The sequence below is a fragment of the Vipera berus genome (genome assembly GCF_964194415.1).
Source record: "Vipera berus genome assembly, chromosome: 2".
NCBI classification, from domain to species: domain Eukaryota; kingdom Metazoa; phylum Chordata; class Lepidosauria; order Squamata; family Viperidae; genus Vipera; species Vipera berus.
Genome location: NC_138203.1, coordinates 167873604 through 167893539, shown reverse-complemented (window position 1 = coordinate 167893539; position 19936 = coordinate 167873604). Strand labels below are relative to the sequence as shown.

The window sequence follows — 19936 nt, the reverse complement described above, 5'->3', positions numbered from 1 at the left end:
CTCCGATCCCTCTTTTCCTTTTGTTTTCTTGTCTTCGAGCTCAGTCTTAATCTGATTCTTCTCGGAATAGGACAATCCTGCAGAAACACTTTTAGAAGCAATTGGGGATAGAAGCTCTGCCATCATACTAGGAAGGTTTCACACATTTAGAGGACACCCAGATTGGAAAGATGGCCTTAAAGTTTAGGCTTTTTTTACTATGCATTTCATGTGTACCGATTCTCCTTTTCTAAAGAACTGTTCTATAACCTCTAAAAAATTTCCTCTTTAAATAAATTTGTTCTACTATTTGTCTATCCAGGAACAAATTCACGTCCCTGACAAAGTGTTTGGTGTTGCATTTTCTATTCTATTGTTGAAAAGATTAGTAATGATTTTATTACAGTCTTATCTCTGTGCAAGTGTATAAACAAGATTCTTTGTACAATGGGAGCCCTGACAAAATAGAATTTCCAATCCAATCGTGTATGGGTACAGCTTTATAACTGGTCTAATTTCAGAGCTTCCACAAATGTGTATATATTGGAACTCCATTCTTCCTCTCTCCTGATCATGACTAAAGTTTGAAGGTGTATTGGACTAACTTATCACAGGGCCCATCCAGCCAAAGTATTGGCAAAGAATTGTGGTTTTTCTAATCCAAAACATTTGGATGTACTTCAGGTTGCCTTTCCCAGAAAGCTGGCCAGTCTCCTGTCAGTTTTCTGCTTTTTCTAATTCTTTCTTTTGATTTGCTGCCCCCTGCAGGACCAATGAGGAGCTGGTGACATTTCTAACAAAATATCGGGACAAGAATTTTTTGAAGTCTCATGGACGAGATAATGCTAGGTAATCCAGAGAGTTTTGACATTGGGGAAGAGATTAAAAATGGCAAAAAAGCCCAGATAAATTGCTGTTGGACAGAGAGCATTCTTGGCTGTGGTGCCCCAGTTGTAAATACCCTGCCTAGATCACCTGGCAACTGCTGTTTTCCCTCTTCAGACCCAGTTAGACTTTATAATATTTATTATACTATCTTTTAGTTGTCTATTGTTCTTTGAATATTTATGAACTTTTAAAATGCATAGAAGCCTTTCCCACTGCCGTTAACCTTGTTTTCATTTTATCCTGTGCGGCTGTTTTTATCTTCTATTTAGATTTTATGACAATAATTTTTAAATGTTCTTTTCTTTTAACATGTTTTTTGCCAGCTAGAGATTTGCTGCTATTAAATACTATCTATAAAAAGAGAGGAAAAGAATAGCTAAACAAATGAATGGTTAAAAAGATGCCATTGGTTGCAGTCATATCACATTCCTGTAGTATGGCAAGTTCATGGCACTTGAATAGATTCTGTTGCTTTATTCATCTGAAACCGAACATAATCGAAACCTATATCTGAAATCCATTTAGAAATAATAGCATTTTTCTTTGTTGTCTTTCTGAGTTTTTTGCTGAATCGTGTCTTCAAAAAGAGCTCCAAACTTCATAATTGTAAAAAAAGAAAAGCATTCAAAAATGTGAAAAGCTTTGGAGCTATTTTTGATTACAGGCTCTGATTTAGAGGAGTATTTTTTTTTGTTGGGCCAAAAATCGTATGTTCACTTTGTAGTTTCTACTCCCAGTAATTATCAAAAAAATGATCTTTCAGCATCTTCCACAACTTATCTTCATTTGCTCCTTAAATGCTGTAAAGAAAAAAAGCTCCTGGAATGTGTAGTGTTGGCGGAATCATGGCAGCTTTTGAAGCCTCCAATGGTTAATCAGACCAAACCGAAATCTTGCAAACAACCCAGTTTCCAAAATTGAATCTGGAAGATCTAAAGGCTGTGTATCGATATGATTATGCCGATTGCCTGGAACTCTCAGATTATAGAATCCAATGTTTTCAAAGCGCAGCGTTCTAGAACTCTTCTTGTTCGAAACTTAATTCCTAAAATTCCATGTTGCTTCCTAGTGAATCTGAGGCATTCATCTCCGCATAGGTTCATCAAGAAGCAGGGCCTAGACAGACTTTTCCACGAATGTGACTCGCATATGTGGCGACTGGGTGAACGGCAGATCCCAGATGGTATCGTGGTAGATGGTGGCTCAGATTGGTTTGCCCTAACGCGCAGTTTTGTGGAATATGTGGTGTACACCAGCGATCAATTGGTCTCCCAGCTGCAACAGTTCTACACATACACACTTCTCCCAGCAGAGGTAGGTTAATCAATTGTAGAGGCTTCAGGTTGATTGTGGTGAATGGGTAGGTTTTTTTTTTATGAGATGGAAGCTTTGTACAGCCAATACAGCCCATAACAGGCTGACTACTAAGCTGCCCGGTAAGTGTTATTATCTTAATTTATGTATGTAAGGAAATAAATCAGGCTTCTAATAGCATTCCTTCCTACTTCCCAAGTCTCCATTTTCTAGGCCTTACTGTGTTTAACTCAGATAAATGCATACACTTCTGCTGCCTCTGTTTGTTTTCTTAGTGATTTTTTATTGTACCTCTCTTTGGGCTGGGTTCTAGTCTCTCATATTTTGCAAATTCTGATGCTACTTAAGTAATAATCCTTTCTAAGAAAAAAAAATATTGCTTAACTAGAAGAAAAGGAACAGCCTGGCATAGAAAGCAGAACCAAATATTGCATAATTTTGAGCTCTTAACAACCCCTCGTCCGTGAAAGCAGGAAAGACGCACAGCTGGAACGGGTGTTGTTTCCAAAGAATTGCATTTATTTCGAGACAAACAGCAAACCAAGAAAAGGCGAAGTCAGCGTTGGCTGCTACTCGCACCCAACGCTGCTAAATAGCCGGCCGAAGCACGCACCCACAGCCCCGCCCAAACAAACCAATATCCGGCTCCCCCCTATTTACACTCCACCCTCCCCCGTCAGCTCCCTTTGATCCCTGCCTCTCCCTCAAACTCACCGTGCTCCTCTTGCCAGGTACGCACCCACCCAGCCCTAATCCCGCGGCCCCACACCCCATCACCACCGTTCACAACAACCACCTCCTACCCAAGGATGTTCCCTTCATGGCTCCGGGCCCCAGAACCCTCACCACCCCCCACGGTCCCCGGCACCACCGCAGTCCCGGTCCAGCAGGCTCGCTTCATAAGTCCAGGCTCCAGCCACATTTTATGAGGGCTAGCAGCCGCTCCTCAGCAGGGCCGCCGGCAAGGCGTCCTTGTGCCAACGCAAGGCCCGGCGCCGGCTTCGTTGTTGCAGTCCCCAGTATCGGACGAGGTTCCACGCGAGGGACCTGGGCAGGCGCACCCTCCTCTGCCAACGAGGAGTCCTCAGGGCAGGCCAGCGACGGGTGGGGGCCTGCGCGGCAGCGTTGCACAGGCACGCCTTTTCCGGTCAGCCGGGAGTCCATGGGGCAGGCCAGCAGCGGGCGGGAGCCTACTCGGCGGTTTTGTGCAGGCACGCTTTCCTCAGCCAGCCGGGAGCCCACGGGGTGGTCCGGCACGAGCACAGCCGGTCGGAGAGGTGCCAGACGTCCGGGCAGTGCATCTCCCGCGGGAACGGCGAGGCCCGTACTTGCTGGCTGCGAGTCCCTTGCCGCGGGATGGGCGGAGAGGGCCCGTGGATGGGGTGTTCCAGCCACCCATCACCCGCCCTGCCGGATGTCGGGCCCGCGGGGCTCGACAGCGCTATTAGATGCAATTTGGTATTGATGAAGGATTAAACAGATCTGCTTTTTATCCAGATGTGTTAAGCTATAACAAATACTGCTGAAGGAGGATCTTTCTAACTACAGTAGCTTGATATTTCTTTGCACCTGCTTTGCCCAGGTGCCAGTACCGAAAGCTGTGGGGAAATAGATGTCCATGTTGTGACTGCTCCCATGTCAATACCCTGATGGAGTTAATAATGGGAAATAGGAGGACGGAAAGCAGATTTGTTTTTTGTTTTTTTTTTAAGATGTTGACTTTCATACATGTAGTTAAGAAAATAAATTGGGTTTTTATATGCTCGCACATGCTTCTCCCTTAACTTTTCTAGTGAGTGTAGAAACTATCCATGGTGCAGCTGAATTTTTTCTTCTTCTTCTTTAATTTCTGTGCCTTTACGCTGCATAGAAGGACATAAGTACATAAAGTCCATATTTATTTCTAATTTAGTGCAGAAGGCAATGAAGTACATGAGGTGGACTTTACAGGTATCCTAAATTTTCTGTGTTCATATTTTGTCTTCAGACAAGAAACTTAATTTCTTTCTTCATCCTCATAACAAAGTTCTAAGTCAGTGGCCCCCAAACATTTGGGCAACAGGGACCAGTTCCATGGAGAGAAGTTTTTCTGTGGACCGGAGGGGGCGTGGTTTCACATGCTGCCGGCATCCCACGGATGGGGCTTTTCTTGTTTGCACGGCTCAATTTCTGGCATACCACAGCCCAGTGCCAGTCCTAAGTGTAATATACCCACAAAACAACAGGTAATCTTGACTTATGATCACAATTGTGGCTAAAAATTCAGTCGTAAGTCACTACAGACATGAGTTGAGGCACCCATATGACCAGACCTGATTTTTCAACTATTTTTATGGCAGTCATTAAACGAATCTCTTGATTGTAAGTCTGAATCACACAGTCATTAAATAATGAATGGAAGATTATCAAAGAGAGATCCAACCTAGAATTAGGGAGAAATTTCTTGACAGTGAGAACAATTAATCGTTGGAATAACTTGCCTTCATTCCACTTCATTCATTAATCGGTGGAATGACTTGTGGGTGCTCCATCACTGGAGTTTTTTAAGAAGAGATTAGGCAACCATTTGTACGGCATGATATTGTGTTCCCTACTCGAGCAGGTGGTTGGACTAGAAGACCTCTAAGGTTCCTTCTGTAAGTTATTCTATAAGTTCTGTAAATAAAATGGTTGCTAAAAAAAACAACCAAAAAAAGAACATCGTCCATGCCAGAACATTGCAACTCATGGTCCCATGACCATGGGACGCTGCAGTCAGTCGTAAAACAGAAGCTGATTGCCAAGCACCTGAAATGCAACCGGGGTGGAGGGGAGCATGATATTTTATAAAGGCCAGAAGGGCTTTACATAAAGCATCCTTTCTAAGGCCGTTGTAACTTTGAGCACTCATTAAACAACCATTTGTAAGTCAAGGACTATCTGTAACTGCAAAGTTGAAGAGCAGCGGGGACGGAGAAGCTTCTTTTTTTTTATTGAAAAGTTTTACAGTACATTTTATTTTTAACAAAACAAAACAAAACCCCTCCCAACCCCCTCCCCTCTTCCCAACCCTCCCCAACACCTCCCTCCCTCCCCCTCCCCCCTCCCCGACTTCCCAGAGCTAAATACAAGGTATAACAGTAAAAACAATCATAATCTACCATATGCAAACAACAATAACTATTAAATCTGTCGCACTTTAACTCTTATAAAATAACTACAAGCAATATAAATATCACATCAATACTTATTCAAATGCTAAGTGAAACTTTTTAGTCCCATATTTATTCTGAATATACTCAATCCATTTTTTCCACTCCAGAATATATCTCTGTTGCGAATGGTCTTTCAAGTACGCTGAGATCTTTGCCATTTCCGCCAGGTTGGAAACTTTTAAAGTCCATTCTTCTATAATCGGCAGTTCTTCCTTCTTCCAATATTGCCCTACTAAAAGTCTTGCTGCCGTAATTAAATTCAACATCAACTTAGTGTCCACAACAGTAGTGTCAGAAGCTTCTTTTCAGAGGTCTTCCGATGTTCAGCAAAGACTCTTCAGATGAAAATCTCTTACTTGGAATCAAGTGAGATGCACATAATATCAGTAGCACAGCTCCAAGTGCTTTGTAAGAGGCTGGTTATAGAAACAATGGCTTCCCCAAGAATATCCGTATCAGGCTGAAATGTTAACTTTTCTGTTAGTTCATTGCTAACCTAGATGCTTGGGACACTTGAAAAGAGGGCGTGCATGAGGAGCCCTGGTGGCGCAATGGTTAGAGTGCAGTATTGTAGGCAAACTCTGCCCACTGCCAGCAGTTCGATCCTGATTAGCTCAAAGTTGACTCAGCCTTCCATCCTTCCGAGGTCAGTAAAATCTTTCCGAGATCAGTATTGTTGGGGGCAATAGGCTGCCTCTAAACTGCTTAGAGGGGGCTGTGAAGCATTATGAAGCGGTATATAAATCTAAGTGCTAGTGCTAATATGCAGATCTAGAGATGTTAAGAACTATCCTCTCTCTGTCTCAATGTTCTGCAAACACAAATGTATGATCTGCCAGTTGTAGGCTGTTCTCATCTTCAAAGGATTCCAACACCCGATTTTATAACTTGAGAAGGTGAGGCATGAGATCCAGATAGATCCCTCCTTGAGGAGATTGCTGATAATATCATTGTTCCTGTTATTCTGGCCTCTGTTTGACAGCTTTCAACTTCTTGCAAAGTGAATACGGTAAAAAGTCAAGGCAAACATCTGCGAACTGATTGAGAGATCAGGCCAGGCGGCAACTGGCTGGCTCGCTCACTGGCTGAATGACTGGTTCATTTGTTGCAACAAAATAATGATAATAATAATTCGATCACCTCCAGCTGAGGTTCCTTCTGCAGCACGTGGCTTTTGTTTCAGAGTGAGAAAGTGTTTTTCTGAATTCGGAGTCCTGCCCTTGAAATAAAGTTCTAAGTTTAGAATTAGTGCCTTCTGGGCATGTGAAACGTGGTAATTTCTGCCTGGGTGGAGCCAAATTTATCACGATGCTTCTCCTTTTCTCCTACAGTCCTTTTTCCACACTGTCTTGGAGAACAGCCATGCCTGTGAGACCTTGGTAGACAACAACCTCAGGGTGACAAACTGGAACCGCAAGCTGGGCTGCAAGTGCCAATATAAGCACATAGTTGATTGGTGCGGATGTTCCCCAAATGACTTCAAACCACAGGACTTCTTGAGACTGCAGGTACCCTAGACATTTCCATTTTTTATTTTTATTTTTTTGGCATAATGTAACATTACTTCTACCCTCAGGAAGTTATTCATCCTTCTCCGTTTCATTTGCCCAAACCATAGTAGCTCAGCGCAGGCAAAATAGCAGAACGATAACAAGAATAGGCCCTTAAGTCAAACTCAAATTCGTCCACACAGTTTTTGTGGCAGCTGTATAGAAATTGTTTGCCATTGCTTCCTTCGGGATGTGTTTTTCTGACTTTCCAATCTAGCTCACACCCTGGAATACCTTGACACTCTCCCATCATCAAAATACCAGCCAGCTTCAACTCTACTTCATTTCGAACCTCAGGCAAGGTCAGCCAGGTTGGGTTACCCACTTCCTCTTTGCTGAGCAGTGGTTTTAGCTCCTCAGGTCCACCCCGACCGTAACATGGAGTAAGATGTTGCTTTTAGCCTTTGGTTTTATTTTTAGACGGCTAGCATTTGACAGTGAATTCTTTTGCACTGGGATGAAATCAAGAGATGGTTTTCATTCTGGTGGTCTTTCTCCCCCTCCCCTCCTTAAAAAGCAGATCAAATTCCATAAGTATTAGGCGATATTTTCAGTATTAAACGAAATCCAGAAGATGAGGGCATCACCTCAGACTGGCGGGAGGGAAGTGTAAAACGAATGTTAGAATGTATTCCTTCACAGAAAGAGTAGTGGAAGCTTGGCACCAATTTCCAGCAGAGGTGGCAGATCAGTCATCAATCACTGAATTTAAACATGTGTGAGATAAACACATGTCCATCCTTTGGCAAAAATTAAAATAATAAAGAAAAGTAAATGAATTAATTAAAAAGAAAACAAAAAACAAACAAACTCAGAGGGCAGACTCGATACACCACTAGGTCTTTTCCTGCTGTCAATTTTCTGTGTTCCTAAGTTAAGTTTAAAAAACAAAGAACAAAATAATTATCATGATATGAATTTCATCCATATATACTTTTTCTTCTCCTGAGGCTTTACATATCCGTAGTTTATAATTAATAACCGTCAGAGATTATTAAAGATTTATTGGCCCTTGCAAACATAAGTTAATTTTCAAAGTGATGGCTAATACATTTTCATATACAAGTATGTGGGGTTCGGGAGCTTCCGTTAATTCCCAGGATTTTGCGAGAGATATTTTAGAACAATTATTACATTGGAAAGTTTTAGATTCCAAGTGCAGACTGCTTTCTGGTAAGTTTCTTTTTTTTTAGTGTTACAGATTTAGCATTGAATCATGTTAGGAAACTTTTCCCTCTGTTTCTCTCTCTCTCTCCCATTTTCCAAATGTTTTTTTCTTCTTTCCAGCAACTCTCCAGACCTACATTTTTTGCCAGGAAGTTTGAGTCAACCATCAACCAGGAGGTGCTGGAAATCTTGGACACTCATCTCTATGGTAACTACCCAGCTAACACGCCAGCCCTCAAGGCCTATTGGGAGAGTGTCTATGACCGTGTGGATGGGCTGAGTGGGCTCAGCGACGTCATCCTGACTGTGTACACATCCTTCTCCAGGCTGGGGCTACAGAAAATGATATCTGCACCAATCCAGAAAAAAGACAGGCCATGCAGGTAGCGCAAGCGTGTGACAGAGCCTGGGGTTGCTTTGAGGTGGGAGAGCCTGGTCTGGATTTCTGGCCCATCGGTCATGTGGCCTGAAGGGAAAAGACATGTCCTATCCTGCTTGAGAGTTGACTACTTGGTCCTTTGGATCTCCCTTCTTAACAGAGGGATGGGATACTTTACCTCTGGAGAAAGACCTAAATCTCATGGGATTTAGGTTTCACAAACAGGCAGTCCAAGTTTTGCTTCTGGTATCTGCCTGTAGAGATTGCTGTCATTTGGGATATCTAAGATGGGTTGATGGACTTACTGGCATAAAATAACTTTACTTTCTCAGTGGCATTGGATGCTCAAGGTAAGTAGTAGTCAGAATTTTCAATTAGGATCAGGACAACTCCGGTTCAAATCCATGTTTAGCTATGGAAGCTCACTGAATGACTGAGTTGTTCACTATGCATCTTACTGAGGAAGCGAATTGTTGTGTGGATAACCTGGAAGAGGAACCATGATGAGGAACCACCTTCAGCTCATGGGAAAAAAAAGACAAGATCAAATTAATAAAACAGTATTATTCCAATAGGTCTCCTTGGTCTTGAAATAGTCTATAGATGGCTCATAGATGTAGAAGCGTCTATATCTATCATGTCGGTTTTGAGAACTGATCTTTTAGACTGGCTAAAAGACTTAAGACCTCAGTGGAAAATAAACCTATTGAAATCATTGGGGCTCAGGACATTTGGTTGTGAATTTCAAATTTGGAAGTTGATGGGTTGATTCTCACTTCTACTGTTTAGGTGGGCCACAGTAAGCAAACTCTCTACCTGACTCAGTTTTTTCATCTGCAATATGAAGGATAATAATAATGAACTTTTCAGAGCTGTTCCTAATTATGCTTATCAAATATTCTGACTGTTTGCAAGTGCTATTCAGGGTTGTTATTGCTATTGCTATTGCTATTACTACTACTATAATTAATATTATTGTAATTGTTATCATATTTCTCTAGGTTTGAGCCGCAGGGTTTTCCCTCCAGTGTCCACTTGTATTTTTATGATGACCATTTCCAGGGCTACTTGGTGACTCAGGAAGTTCAGAATTCTGCAACTCAGCAGATGGAGTCTCTAGAAATATGGATGATGCCCCGTGGGACTCTCAAATTAGCAGCTAGTGGCAAGTCAGCCAACCGTTTGCAGAATCTTGAGGTGCGATTCCTGTTTAGCTATTCTGTTGTTCTCTCCTGGCTCTAATTAATCCAAATGCTCTCTCTGCTTCAACCAATGTATCCACCTTCTCCCCACCCCCACCCCACCCCTACATGTTATCAATATGCAGCTGACGTCCAGAAGATGCAATCATTAATTCAACTTCTTGAAGGAAATCATGGTAGTCAACGACTGTGGATGGACTTGATATTGCTGAGCAAGCACCGTCTCAACAATATATAACAATTTCAGTTTATCTGCGTTTCTGTTTTATGAGAAGTCCTTTCTTCAGTATTTTGCAGCTTCCTCCAATTCTGTCTGTTCCTGACAGTGACATTCAGTAGACCAGCAAGTGGAGACAGAGATTAGTCTTTACTCCCTGAGCTGTACTGTATGAAGCCTATGGAAAGTATGAGGCAAAGAAAAGATGGCCTCCTCCATTCAAAATAAGGTCATTGAAGAATACTTGGGCAAGAAAAGGATTCTGTGGTTGAGAATGGGATCTGTGAAAAAAAAAGCCCCAAAGCAAGACTGTAGGAATTGAATATGACTGAAATAGCCTTCTCTGCAACCACAGAACTTCAGTTTTTTTTCATGATTCTGTCCTATGTGGCTGTGAGGTGTTATAATATAATTAATAGGGCGATAAGTTGTGTGAGGGAGCGCAGTGGCTTAGCAGTTAAAGACACTGAGCTTTTCTGCTGGAAAGCTGACAGCCTGGGTTCAAGACCCAAGTGCTGCAGGATGAGGTGAGCTCCTGTTTCTTGCCCCAGCTCCTGCCCACCTAGTAGTTCGAAAGCATGCAAATGCGAGTAGCTAAATACCTCAGTGGGAAGGCAACAGTGCTCCGTGCACCTTGGTGTCTAGTCATGCTAGCCACATGACCACCTAGAGTCAGACACAACTGGAAAGGGGAAGCCTTTGCCTTTGGGATGTGTGAATCTTTCCATCCAGATGGGTCATCTTGAGAAGGATGGTGTGTCAACCCAGACTTGAGTTCTCTGAATAGTGCTCCCCATGTACATGATATGAACTCTTGTGGGTGGCTGAACGAAGAAAGCCTTAGGCAAGGCAAATTTTAAATCTTTTTCTGTGCGGATATGCTAGCAGAAGAAAGGATTTTTTTTTCCTAACAGCATTTGGAATAGAAATGCATATGGCAATATATTCTATCTTTGTGTAGGAATACAGCTGGTCCTCGACTTAAAACTGTTCATTTATTGACAGTTCAAAGTTACAACAGCACTGAAAAAAGTGACAACTGACCATTTTTCCACACTTAACAACTGTTGCAGCATCTCCATGGTCATATGATCAAAATTAAGACACTTGGCAACTGATTCATACTTATGACGGTTGAATTGTTCCTGGGTTCATGTGATCACCTTTTGCAACCCTCTGACAAGTGAAGTCAATGGGGAAGCCAGATTAACCCCACAGCCATGCTACTAACTAATCACTGCAGTGATTCAGTTAACAATTGCGGCAAAAAGGTGGTAAAGTGGGGCAAAACTCCCTTAATTGTTGTGATTCAGGGTCAGCCTGTGGGTTCGGCAGTTGGGTCGGACGACTCAGAGGAGGAGGAGGGGGGTGTTGAAGAGCTTGCTGAGGGGATTGGACAGCTTGATGAGAGCCCCCAGCAAGGCCCCTCTCATCTGGTCACGATGCAGACCCAGCTGTGTGAGCCTGACAGCGTGGATGAAGATGACCCACAGCTGGCCCTGTTCAAGGACGCCCGACGCAAGAGGCAGTCAGTCAGGAGTAAACAGAGGAAGGCAATGGGGCACCTCGGAAGGAGGCACAGAGAGGCCACGCCCTGAACTGTATTTAAGGGGAATGTGTGGGAGGGCTGGTTTGCTGAAGGCAACCGCTTGGATTGTTCCTGCTTCTTAGCTCGTGTTTTATGGTTGGTGTCTTGTCTTGCTCTGTTTTATGTGAATAAATTTGGCAGGCGTAATTCCAGCCTCTTGCCGTTTGTAAAGGGGTTGTCCCTGCCTTCTCTGCAGGACCGGTAGCAGGCTGGTACAGAACATTAATAACTGTCTCAGCAAGGGAAATTTTGGGCTCAATTGTGGTCCTAAGTCGAGGACCACCTGTATTTCTTTTCCAAGTGCTTACTCGATGAAACGTTCTAAATGTTTCTTGCCTATTGAAGAACATCTTTCCCGTGCTGTGGGTGGGTGTTCTTCCCCATTACAAACACCTCTTTTCTGTCCACTCTTTAACAGGTAGGTACTGAGTGGGACCCCAAAGAGAGGATCTTCCGCAATTTTGGTGGCCTGATTGGGCCTTTCGACGAACCAGTGGCCATGCAGAAATGGGCACGGGGACCCAACCTCACGGCCACCGTAGTTTGGATTGACCCCACCTATATCATTGCCACGTCCTACGATATCACAGTAGATGCAGATGCAGAGTACACACAGTACAAACCGCCTCTCAGCCGGCCCCTTCGCCCAGGTGCTTGGACCATCCGCCTTTTCCATTTCTGGGAGCCCTTGGCAGAGAGCCAGTTCCTAGTGGTCCCCCAGACCTTCAATCAGAAGCAGCCTCTCCGGAAAGGTAAGTGGGCTAAACTGGGAGTGCCTGGAAACAAATAAGGAGTGTGAACTCAGGAGAAGGTTTCAGCTAACGAAAGGGACCTCTACCTTTACACGTGCGCTTGTGTGTATGCGTGTGTATGAATTAGAGGGAGATCCCATTTTTCTTGCATATGTAGCTCCCTCGGGAACAGCTAAAAAGAGTTGCCGTGTGACCAGGTGGACAGCAAATAAATAAATTAAATAAATAATAAACGATTAAAGGCTTGTGCATAATGGAATGTGTTGAAAAGAAAAACCAAAGGCAGACAAACTGAAGTGACAATAAAGGCAGGTACAACGGTTAAACGTATCGAGCATTATGTAGTCTGCCTGGGAAAGAAGCATCTTCTAAAATCAGAAGGCCTTGAACAGACAACAAGCAAAGAAGGTACCAATTCTGTGAGACACAGTCCCGTAGTTAATGTGATGTCAGTCAGAAGGCCCTTCTTGTTCCACTAATCATACTTCCATTATGGGACGCACAGAAGGGCTTCTCCATCAGAGGACACTATGGATAAAGTATTATGGGAGAAGGCATTTCTAAAGGTAATCCGGTTTTAAAGGGCCAACACCAACACTTTGATGTGTATTAGAATTCTGCACCAATGATCAGTTCAAGACCAGTGTAAAAAGCAAATAGCTGGATTCTGGAGTAATCGCAGTTCACAAAGCCTATTTAGAAGGAAACTCCAAGTAGAATGTGTTACAATAATCCAATCTGGATATAATTAAGGTGTGTATCACCATGGCCTTCTCTGACGTCATTAGGAGTTGTCCTATATGAGCATCCAAGTTGAGCAGAAGCACTGCTGGCTGCAGCTGTCTTCTGAATTTCCACATGGAAGCCACCCAGAATTGCTTCAAAAGAGATATGTGGCAAATAAATTTAATAAAGCAAAATAAAATAATAAAAATAAAATAATAACAAACTTGAATCCAGAAGAACCTCCAGATTAGCTATCTGATTCTTCAACCTCCAAGACAGGCTGAAATCAGTTTTCTAATTCCATCTGCTTCCTGACTAAGACCACCTCTCTCTCTGGGTTAAAGCAGAAAGTATTAGCCCATATCCAGTATCCATTATTGCTACTAATTCAGCATATCAGCAGTTTATTGGCAGTAGATAAAGAGATATGGAGCTGTGTCTATGTGTATGCACATGCATGCGTGATGTGTTTTTAAGGGCCTCCAGTGTATTCATACATTACACTTATGACTTAGTCTTTTGTGTACATTTATGACTTAGTCTTTTGTGATTCCCTGAAACATAACTAATTTCCATCACTCTGTTGTCTGCAAATGTCCTATATAACGTTGTCAGAGGTTTGCATTAAATCCCTCTTTCAGGATGAAGGGGATATTATGTAAATATGACCCTTGTCAAAACAGCAACAATGCAGTCCTTAGCATGGATATTTTGAACTCTGACCATGTATAGCAAGCTCAGAATTCGCTTTTGAGGCACAGCAGCAATGATCTCTCTCCTCTTCTCAAATTAGGGTGCACACATCATAGTTTTGAAAATGTACAGAGCTTGATTTAAAAGAACATTTAATTCCAGATCAGTAGGCGAAACAAATATAATGCAGATTTTTGTGTTGCCACAATCTCCTGCCTTTCAAAAAGACCCAGAAACTATAATTGTTATAAAATTAATCTATAAAGCTCTACATAGTTTGATTCCAAAGTATTTCAGGAATTGTCTCCTGCAAGTAGAATGTGCCTAATTTACACATGTATGTGTGGAAAGAAGGTTTATGGTCCTGTCCTTGCAGACTCCTTCATATTGGCCCCCAGGATTTGGATACCCTGCTTCTGGATCTACACTTGCTCCCTTCCAAAGAATATTTCTCAGGCGTGAACACTGCACTATTTAATTGGGTGTTTATGCTGGGTGACTTTTATGGTTTTGGTTGACCCATTATAGATGGGATAACAAGTTCTTCTCGTTTATATTTATGGTCAGGTTTTTCATTGAAATGCTTGATTCCTGTATTTTTAACCTTACTACTATAAATCTCCTGGGATTATAAGCAGTTTTGAAACTTGTTGCAAAATTCTTGATAATGGCAACAAGAAGGGAGGAGGAATTTCAGTTTACTGATCCATTTACATTAGCAGGATGCCATTTTACATTCCTGTTTCCCTAATGCAGGTGTCCAGCTCCTTGCAGAGACTGGATATCTTGTCTGTGATTAGGGGAGAAATATCCTTAGTCGCCCCCAAAATGGTGCAAGTTTAAATTCAGAATGATAGGTGAAGTAGATATGGGTAGAAAGTAAAGATGATCTTGAGAAAGAAAGGTGGGGTGGAGGGGACTTAAGCACAGTCCGACTTACAAAGATTTGGTTATGGTAGCCAATATTAGTAAAAGTGAGTTTTAGCCTTCTTGTGGAGTTAATTTCTTGCTTGGCCTTCTCAGTGGGGCTGATAGTGTGCCTCCCCTTCCCCAATGATGTTAAAGAGGGAAGGGAAGGAAGGCTTCATTCTCCCCTCCCCCACCCCCGCCTTCAGTTCCATCCTCCAGTTATTTTGCCCAAAGGCCACCAGTAATAAAGACAAGAGACAGGAGGGATTCAAGACCAATGACTGTCCGTTGAATTGGTTCTAGTAGAATTGTACAAAATGCTCCATCACGGAATCATCTCAATTGTTCTGAGATCGAACCATTTGCCGAACAGTCAGAAGTTATACTCCAGGTTAATAGCTTGCTTCTAGCCTAGTACAGGTGGTCCTTGACTTACAACCATTCATTCAGTGACCATTGGAAGTTGCAACGGTACTGGGGGAAAAAACGACTTACTGTTTTTCACACCTTTACAACCACTTGCAGCGACCCCCCCCCCCGTGGTCACGTGATCAAAATTTGGATGCTTGCCCGCTGGTTCACATTTGCCACAGTTGCAGTGTCCCAGGGTCATCTGATCACCTTTTGCAACCTTCTGACACACCAAGTCAACGGGGAAGCCAGATTCACTTAACCGCCGTGTTACTAACTTAACAGCTGCAGTGATTCACTTAACAATTGTGGCAAGAAAGGTCGCAGAATGGAGCAAAAATTCACTTAACAACTGTCTTGCTTAGCAACAGAAATTTGGGGCTCAGTTGTGGTAGGTCGAGGACTTACCTGTACACATGATTCCTGTACACTATTTGGGGGATGGCATTTAAATAAAAATATATGTAAATATACACATACGTACTTAAAACGTGGGCAGATTTATAGGAGCTCTTTGTCTTTGCTCATCTCCTCTCTCTCTCTCTCTCTGTCTCTGTGTGTGTTCTGACTCAGATGATGGCAAGTGGCTCCATGCTGGCCCTCCCCGGAACGAGTACATGGAGCAAAATTTCCAGGGCCTGGCTGGGATCCTGAACCTTCCGCATTTGGATGAAATCGGGCGAGCTTCCCAGCAGCATGCGCAGCTCTTTGGCCATGCTCTAGAGAACTGGACAGACAGCAGCATCAGCAGTTTCTGGTCAGTAGCTGGACTCTGTATGGCGAGCCCTTCCAGCTGCTCGCCCTTGGAGCTCTGTAACAAAACCTCCTGGAGCTCACTGTCCCCGGACCCCAAATCAGAACTGGGGACCATCAAGCCTGATGGACGGCTAAGGTAGCAGGGGCAGCCGCAGCACATTCTTGGGATCAAGGAAGCATCCCCCATGGAGGGCATGGGGTGAGGAGGGGGGATATGAGCCCTCCTCTCTGCAGGGAAAACTCTTTATAAGACTTCAGCCTGTGAAAATGCACCATTGTCACGTGGGACAAACACGGGGACAGAAACATTTTGTCGTGGCAGGCTTAGCGGTGCAAAAAGTGGCAGAGCAGAATTCCCCACCACCGTTCTCAGGATTTGCTGGAAAGCAGCGAAGGCAAGGAAGAGGAGCAACATATTTATAAATCAGAGCAACGGAAACGTTCTTGACTGACAGATTCGACCGTTAGCTTCCTGGCTTCAGCGCACCTAAGCCAGCGGGACCTCATCAGTCATGGAGTACGCTCTGCAAGATCAGGACACTCTGTTCCCAAATGGTTGCTGGCAAAGCATTCTGGGAAATGACACTATGGAGTCGAGGAATACAGGAAGCCAGTTCCTTGACAGACCTGTTTTCCATCTTCTTCCTCCATCCCTTTGGTTCTTATTTTTTCTCTCTCTTTTTTTTAAATAAAAGTGCATGTGTATATATAAGACAAAAGTGCAATATAGACCACCGTCATCTTGCCTCTCCCTCTTCTGCCTCAGTGTTTCCATTCTCTTCTCTAACTTATTGTCTTGATGTTTTATAGGGTAAAAAAATTGAGTGCCCTCCTAGGCATACTAGGTGATTGGGTCTTGATGCTAAGATTTAAACGTTTTTTCTTCTTGGGGGCAAAATGGAAATGAGCTCCCCTTTCTGGCCTTACAGGAGCTGGGCATTTCTGGCCAATGTGCCAAGCTCCCCTTTAAATGGAACTGCCAGTGATGCCAAATCCAATGTACCCACTAATGCCTGTTGTGAGGTATCTTAAGCCTTACCGCCTCATCTATCTTTCCTCTTCCAGTGTGAATTCTAGCTATGGCTACACATTGTTGCAGCTAGGCTAATGGCCCTAACTATTCTTTCTAAAAGACATCTGAAGCAAAGCATTATATATTTTTCCATTTGCTTCTTTTCATTGGATTGCTGGACATCTGCTATCTCCTGTTACCTCCCTCGGATTCCCCTAACCTGTTTCATCTTTGCGACGGTTTCTTCAGTGTTGTTTCGTCTTTCCTTAATTTTTCATTAACACTTAAGCTTGTCAGGTTCAGACATTACTGTGTCCTGCACACATCTACATCTCCTCAACCTGCCCTTTACTGGAAAAGCTGTCCCTTTAAGAGCTGTTGCTCCTTCAGCCAAAAACACATTTCCCATCCTCAGAGAGTGATGCTATTCTGTACTGAATGTTGTCCAATGTCTATAAACATATTTCTTAGTCTGATCTGCTCTTTCAGATGCATCCTAGAAAGCTGAGTGAACCACCCCCAGTTGAACTGGGGCCAGCAGTGTCAGAGTTTGTTGTCTTTTCTAATGGTTATTGGAGGGGGGAAGTATTAAGTCATTCTTTGGAATACTTTTAATGTGTGCCATATCAGAATATACTGATCAATACTGATCAGGGTTGGAGAGCTGATGCATTCCCAAATTGTTGAGTTTCAGTTTTCATAAGACACTGCTAACATGGCCAGTGGTTAAGAAAGATGGAGGCTGTAGTCTGCCATTGGAAGAGCAACACGGGGAACCCATGACTTATTTCAAGTAGAGTGATTGTTGCCTGTGAAAAGGGATTTTAGAATGTGTCTATCCCCCACTCCCCCAGCTGAAGTTCTGAAGCAACTTCAGAAAGATTTTAAAAACATTCTGGTCTCTGGTTTTGGTCCAATCTTTTCAAAACCTGCAGGTGGTTAACCTCCTGGGTCAAAAGTATAGATGACCAGGGTTGTCTGGTTTTAAAAAAATAACCTTCCATTTTAAGATCTGCACTGATGTAAGAAGAAACAAAGCAAATGGAAATGCTTGTTGATGAGGTCTGGCAGAACAATAACACAATTGTTTAGGATCAGTTCTGCCACACGTAGCATAGACCATGGGGCTGGGGAAAGAGTAGTACCTCAACCTGGAAAAGGGACTCACAAAGCCACTTTCCTATACTGTGCTAAAAGGAATAACTAGGCAGAATGTCAGCTGCAACCCTTTCCAAAGAATGAGTGATGAAAAATGTGGTGTCAGAGCATTATGTAAAGTTGTCTTATATATGCAAGATAAATATATATCTCTACAGCGTGAAGAGTGTGAAATTCTTGCAGTTGATTTCCTTGACTCACTCAAGAAATACCAGGTTGTGTTTTGCAGGCAGGCTGGGGATCAGTAGCAACACAACCTGCTGTCATAAGGCTATTAGAAGGCAAAACTGGGAGAACAGAAAAAGGAGGCTGTATTTCAGTGGTTAAAACTGGCTTCCAAAAAAATCTATCGCCTTTGCTGGAAGGAAGAATTAATGTAGCACCCATTGACTGTTAACAACTTAAACTCTGAACACCAGACAAACTTTTGTGCCTCTAGAAGGAGGATGGAATGTGTCACGATTTCTTCCTCTTTCTCTGAGCAGTCTATACAGTTCTTTACTAGCTTTATTTAATTAGGATTCCCAAATCCAGGATACTTAAAAAAACTGGATAATCACTGAATGACACTCAGAATACTATAGTTTTCTTGGCAATCTGTGCTGCCAATGAATGATTGTCTAGATTTTTGCAGCCTGGATCCAATAGTCCTGATTTAATCAGCTTTAAATGGGTAATCCAGTCCTCTGCAATTTAGTTACCTCCAGATAAATGGACTTCATCTCTGGATTTTGAGGAAGGACGAAAATAGCTGTGAACTTTGAGAAGTAACATCCACGTGTCTGAAAGGTGCTAGCCTGAGGAAGATGGAAATAATAACTTGTTTAGTACATTATGCTAACTAAGCAATTCACTGTCAGTCTGTATTTTATTTACAAATTTGGATTACTTTGTAAGATTTAGACAACTCGTTAAGCTCTAAATAACATAAAAGGTAAAGGTTCCCCCGCACATGTGTGCTAGTCCTTTCCAACTCTAGGGGCCGGTGCTCATCTCCGTTTCAAAGCCGAAGAGCCAGCGCTTGTCCGAGGACGTCTCCGTGGTCATGTGGCCGGCATGACTAGACGCCAAAGACGCACAGAACGCTGTTACCTTCCCACCGGAGTGGTCCCTATTTTTCTACTTGCATTTTTACGTGCTTTCGAACTGCTAGGTTGGCAGAAGCTGGGACGAGTAACAGGCGCTCACTCTGCTACGCGGCACTCGGGATTTGACCCGCCAAACTGCTGACCTTCTGATCGACAAGCTCAGCGTCCTAACCCACTGAGCCACCGCGTCCCTAAATAACATAAATAACATACTGTGGTGAAATTCATTAGGCTAAATCAGATGTCTTGAAATCATATAATTCTTCCACATTATCTGTTCATCTTATGTTCCTATTCAAAAATTAATTTTGTCCAAAGCAAAATTTTGGAGTGCACATTGTATGGAGCCATTTGATCCAGAAGCTGATTTCAGAAAGATTTTGTGCTTTCCCTTTTTAAAGTTTCTAATTCTTATGGTTATGGGCAAGATGATTTCATCAGCAATGCAGCTAAATTTGAGCAAAGTTTTTAGTAGTCAAATTGGATGGATCGCAGCCTCTGTTTTTAATTTTATTACATGTCTTCAGTTGTTGCAAGTAAGCAGACCTGGGATGGGATTCGGGATAAGTAAAGCAGCAATTGCATATGTTGGGTGCCAAATAAAATCAAAGTTAGTAATTATGCCAGTGGAGAGCAATGCACAAAATGAAGTATTTGTAGAATCTGCTGATAGGAGCATATCAAAAATTTGAAGGATTGCAAAGTTACTGTGTTTGCAAAGTCTGAATGAATTCATTATTGCGTTATTGCAAAGGAGATGAATGAACTAATCTTTGTGGAGTGCTTAAAGGCCACTTGCATAAAAGCTGGTATAAGAGCTGTCAGGTGTGATTAAGCTCACCATCTCCCCTTTTACTATCATACACTCCACGGAGGCTTTCTACCTTCTGATATTATCACATTCTTTTAATGAACCTAATGAGAGCTGATTGAATAAATATGGCATTGTTCCA

General features: G+C 42.8%; 1 protein-coding gene across 1 annotated transcript in view; it reads left to right on the top strand.

Annotated features, from left to right (window-relative positions):
• The window catches only part of XYLT2 (xylosyltransferase 2), a 47490-nt gene extending 29516 nt beyond the window's left edge, over nucleotides 1–17974 (top strand). The window contains exons 5-11 of the mRNA XM_081321626.1: nucleotides 748–828; nucleotides 1965–2181; nucleotides 6707–6883; nucleotides 8213–8475; nucleotides 9473–9668; nucleotides 11897–12230; nucleotides 15543–17974. Coding sequence (XP_081177752.1) covers nucleotides 748–828; nucleotides 1965–2181; nucleotides 6707–6883; nucleotides 8213–8475; nucleotides 9473–9668; nucleotides 11897–12230; nucleotides 15543–15865 — 1591 coding nt within the window. The 3' untranslated portion in view covers nucleotides 15866–17974. The remainder of the gene's footprint in view (nucleotides 1–747; nucleotides 829–1964; nucleotides 2182–6706; nucleotides 6884–8212; nucleotides 8476–9472; nucleotides 9669–11896; nucleotides 12231–15542) is intronic.
• The last annotated feature ends 1962 nt before the right edge of the window (nucleotides 17975–19936 follow it).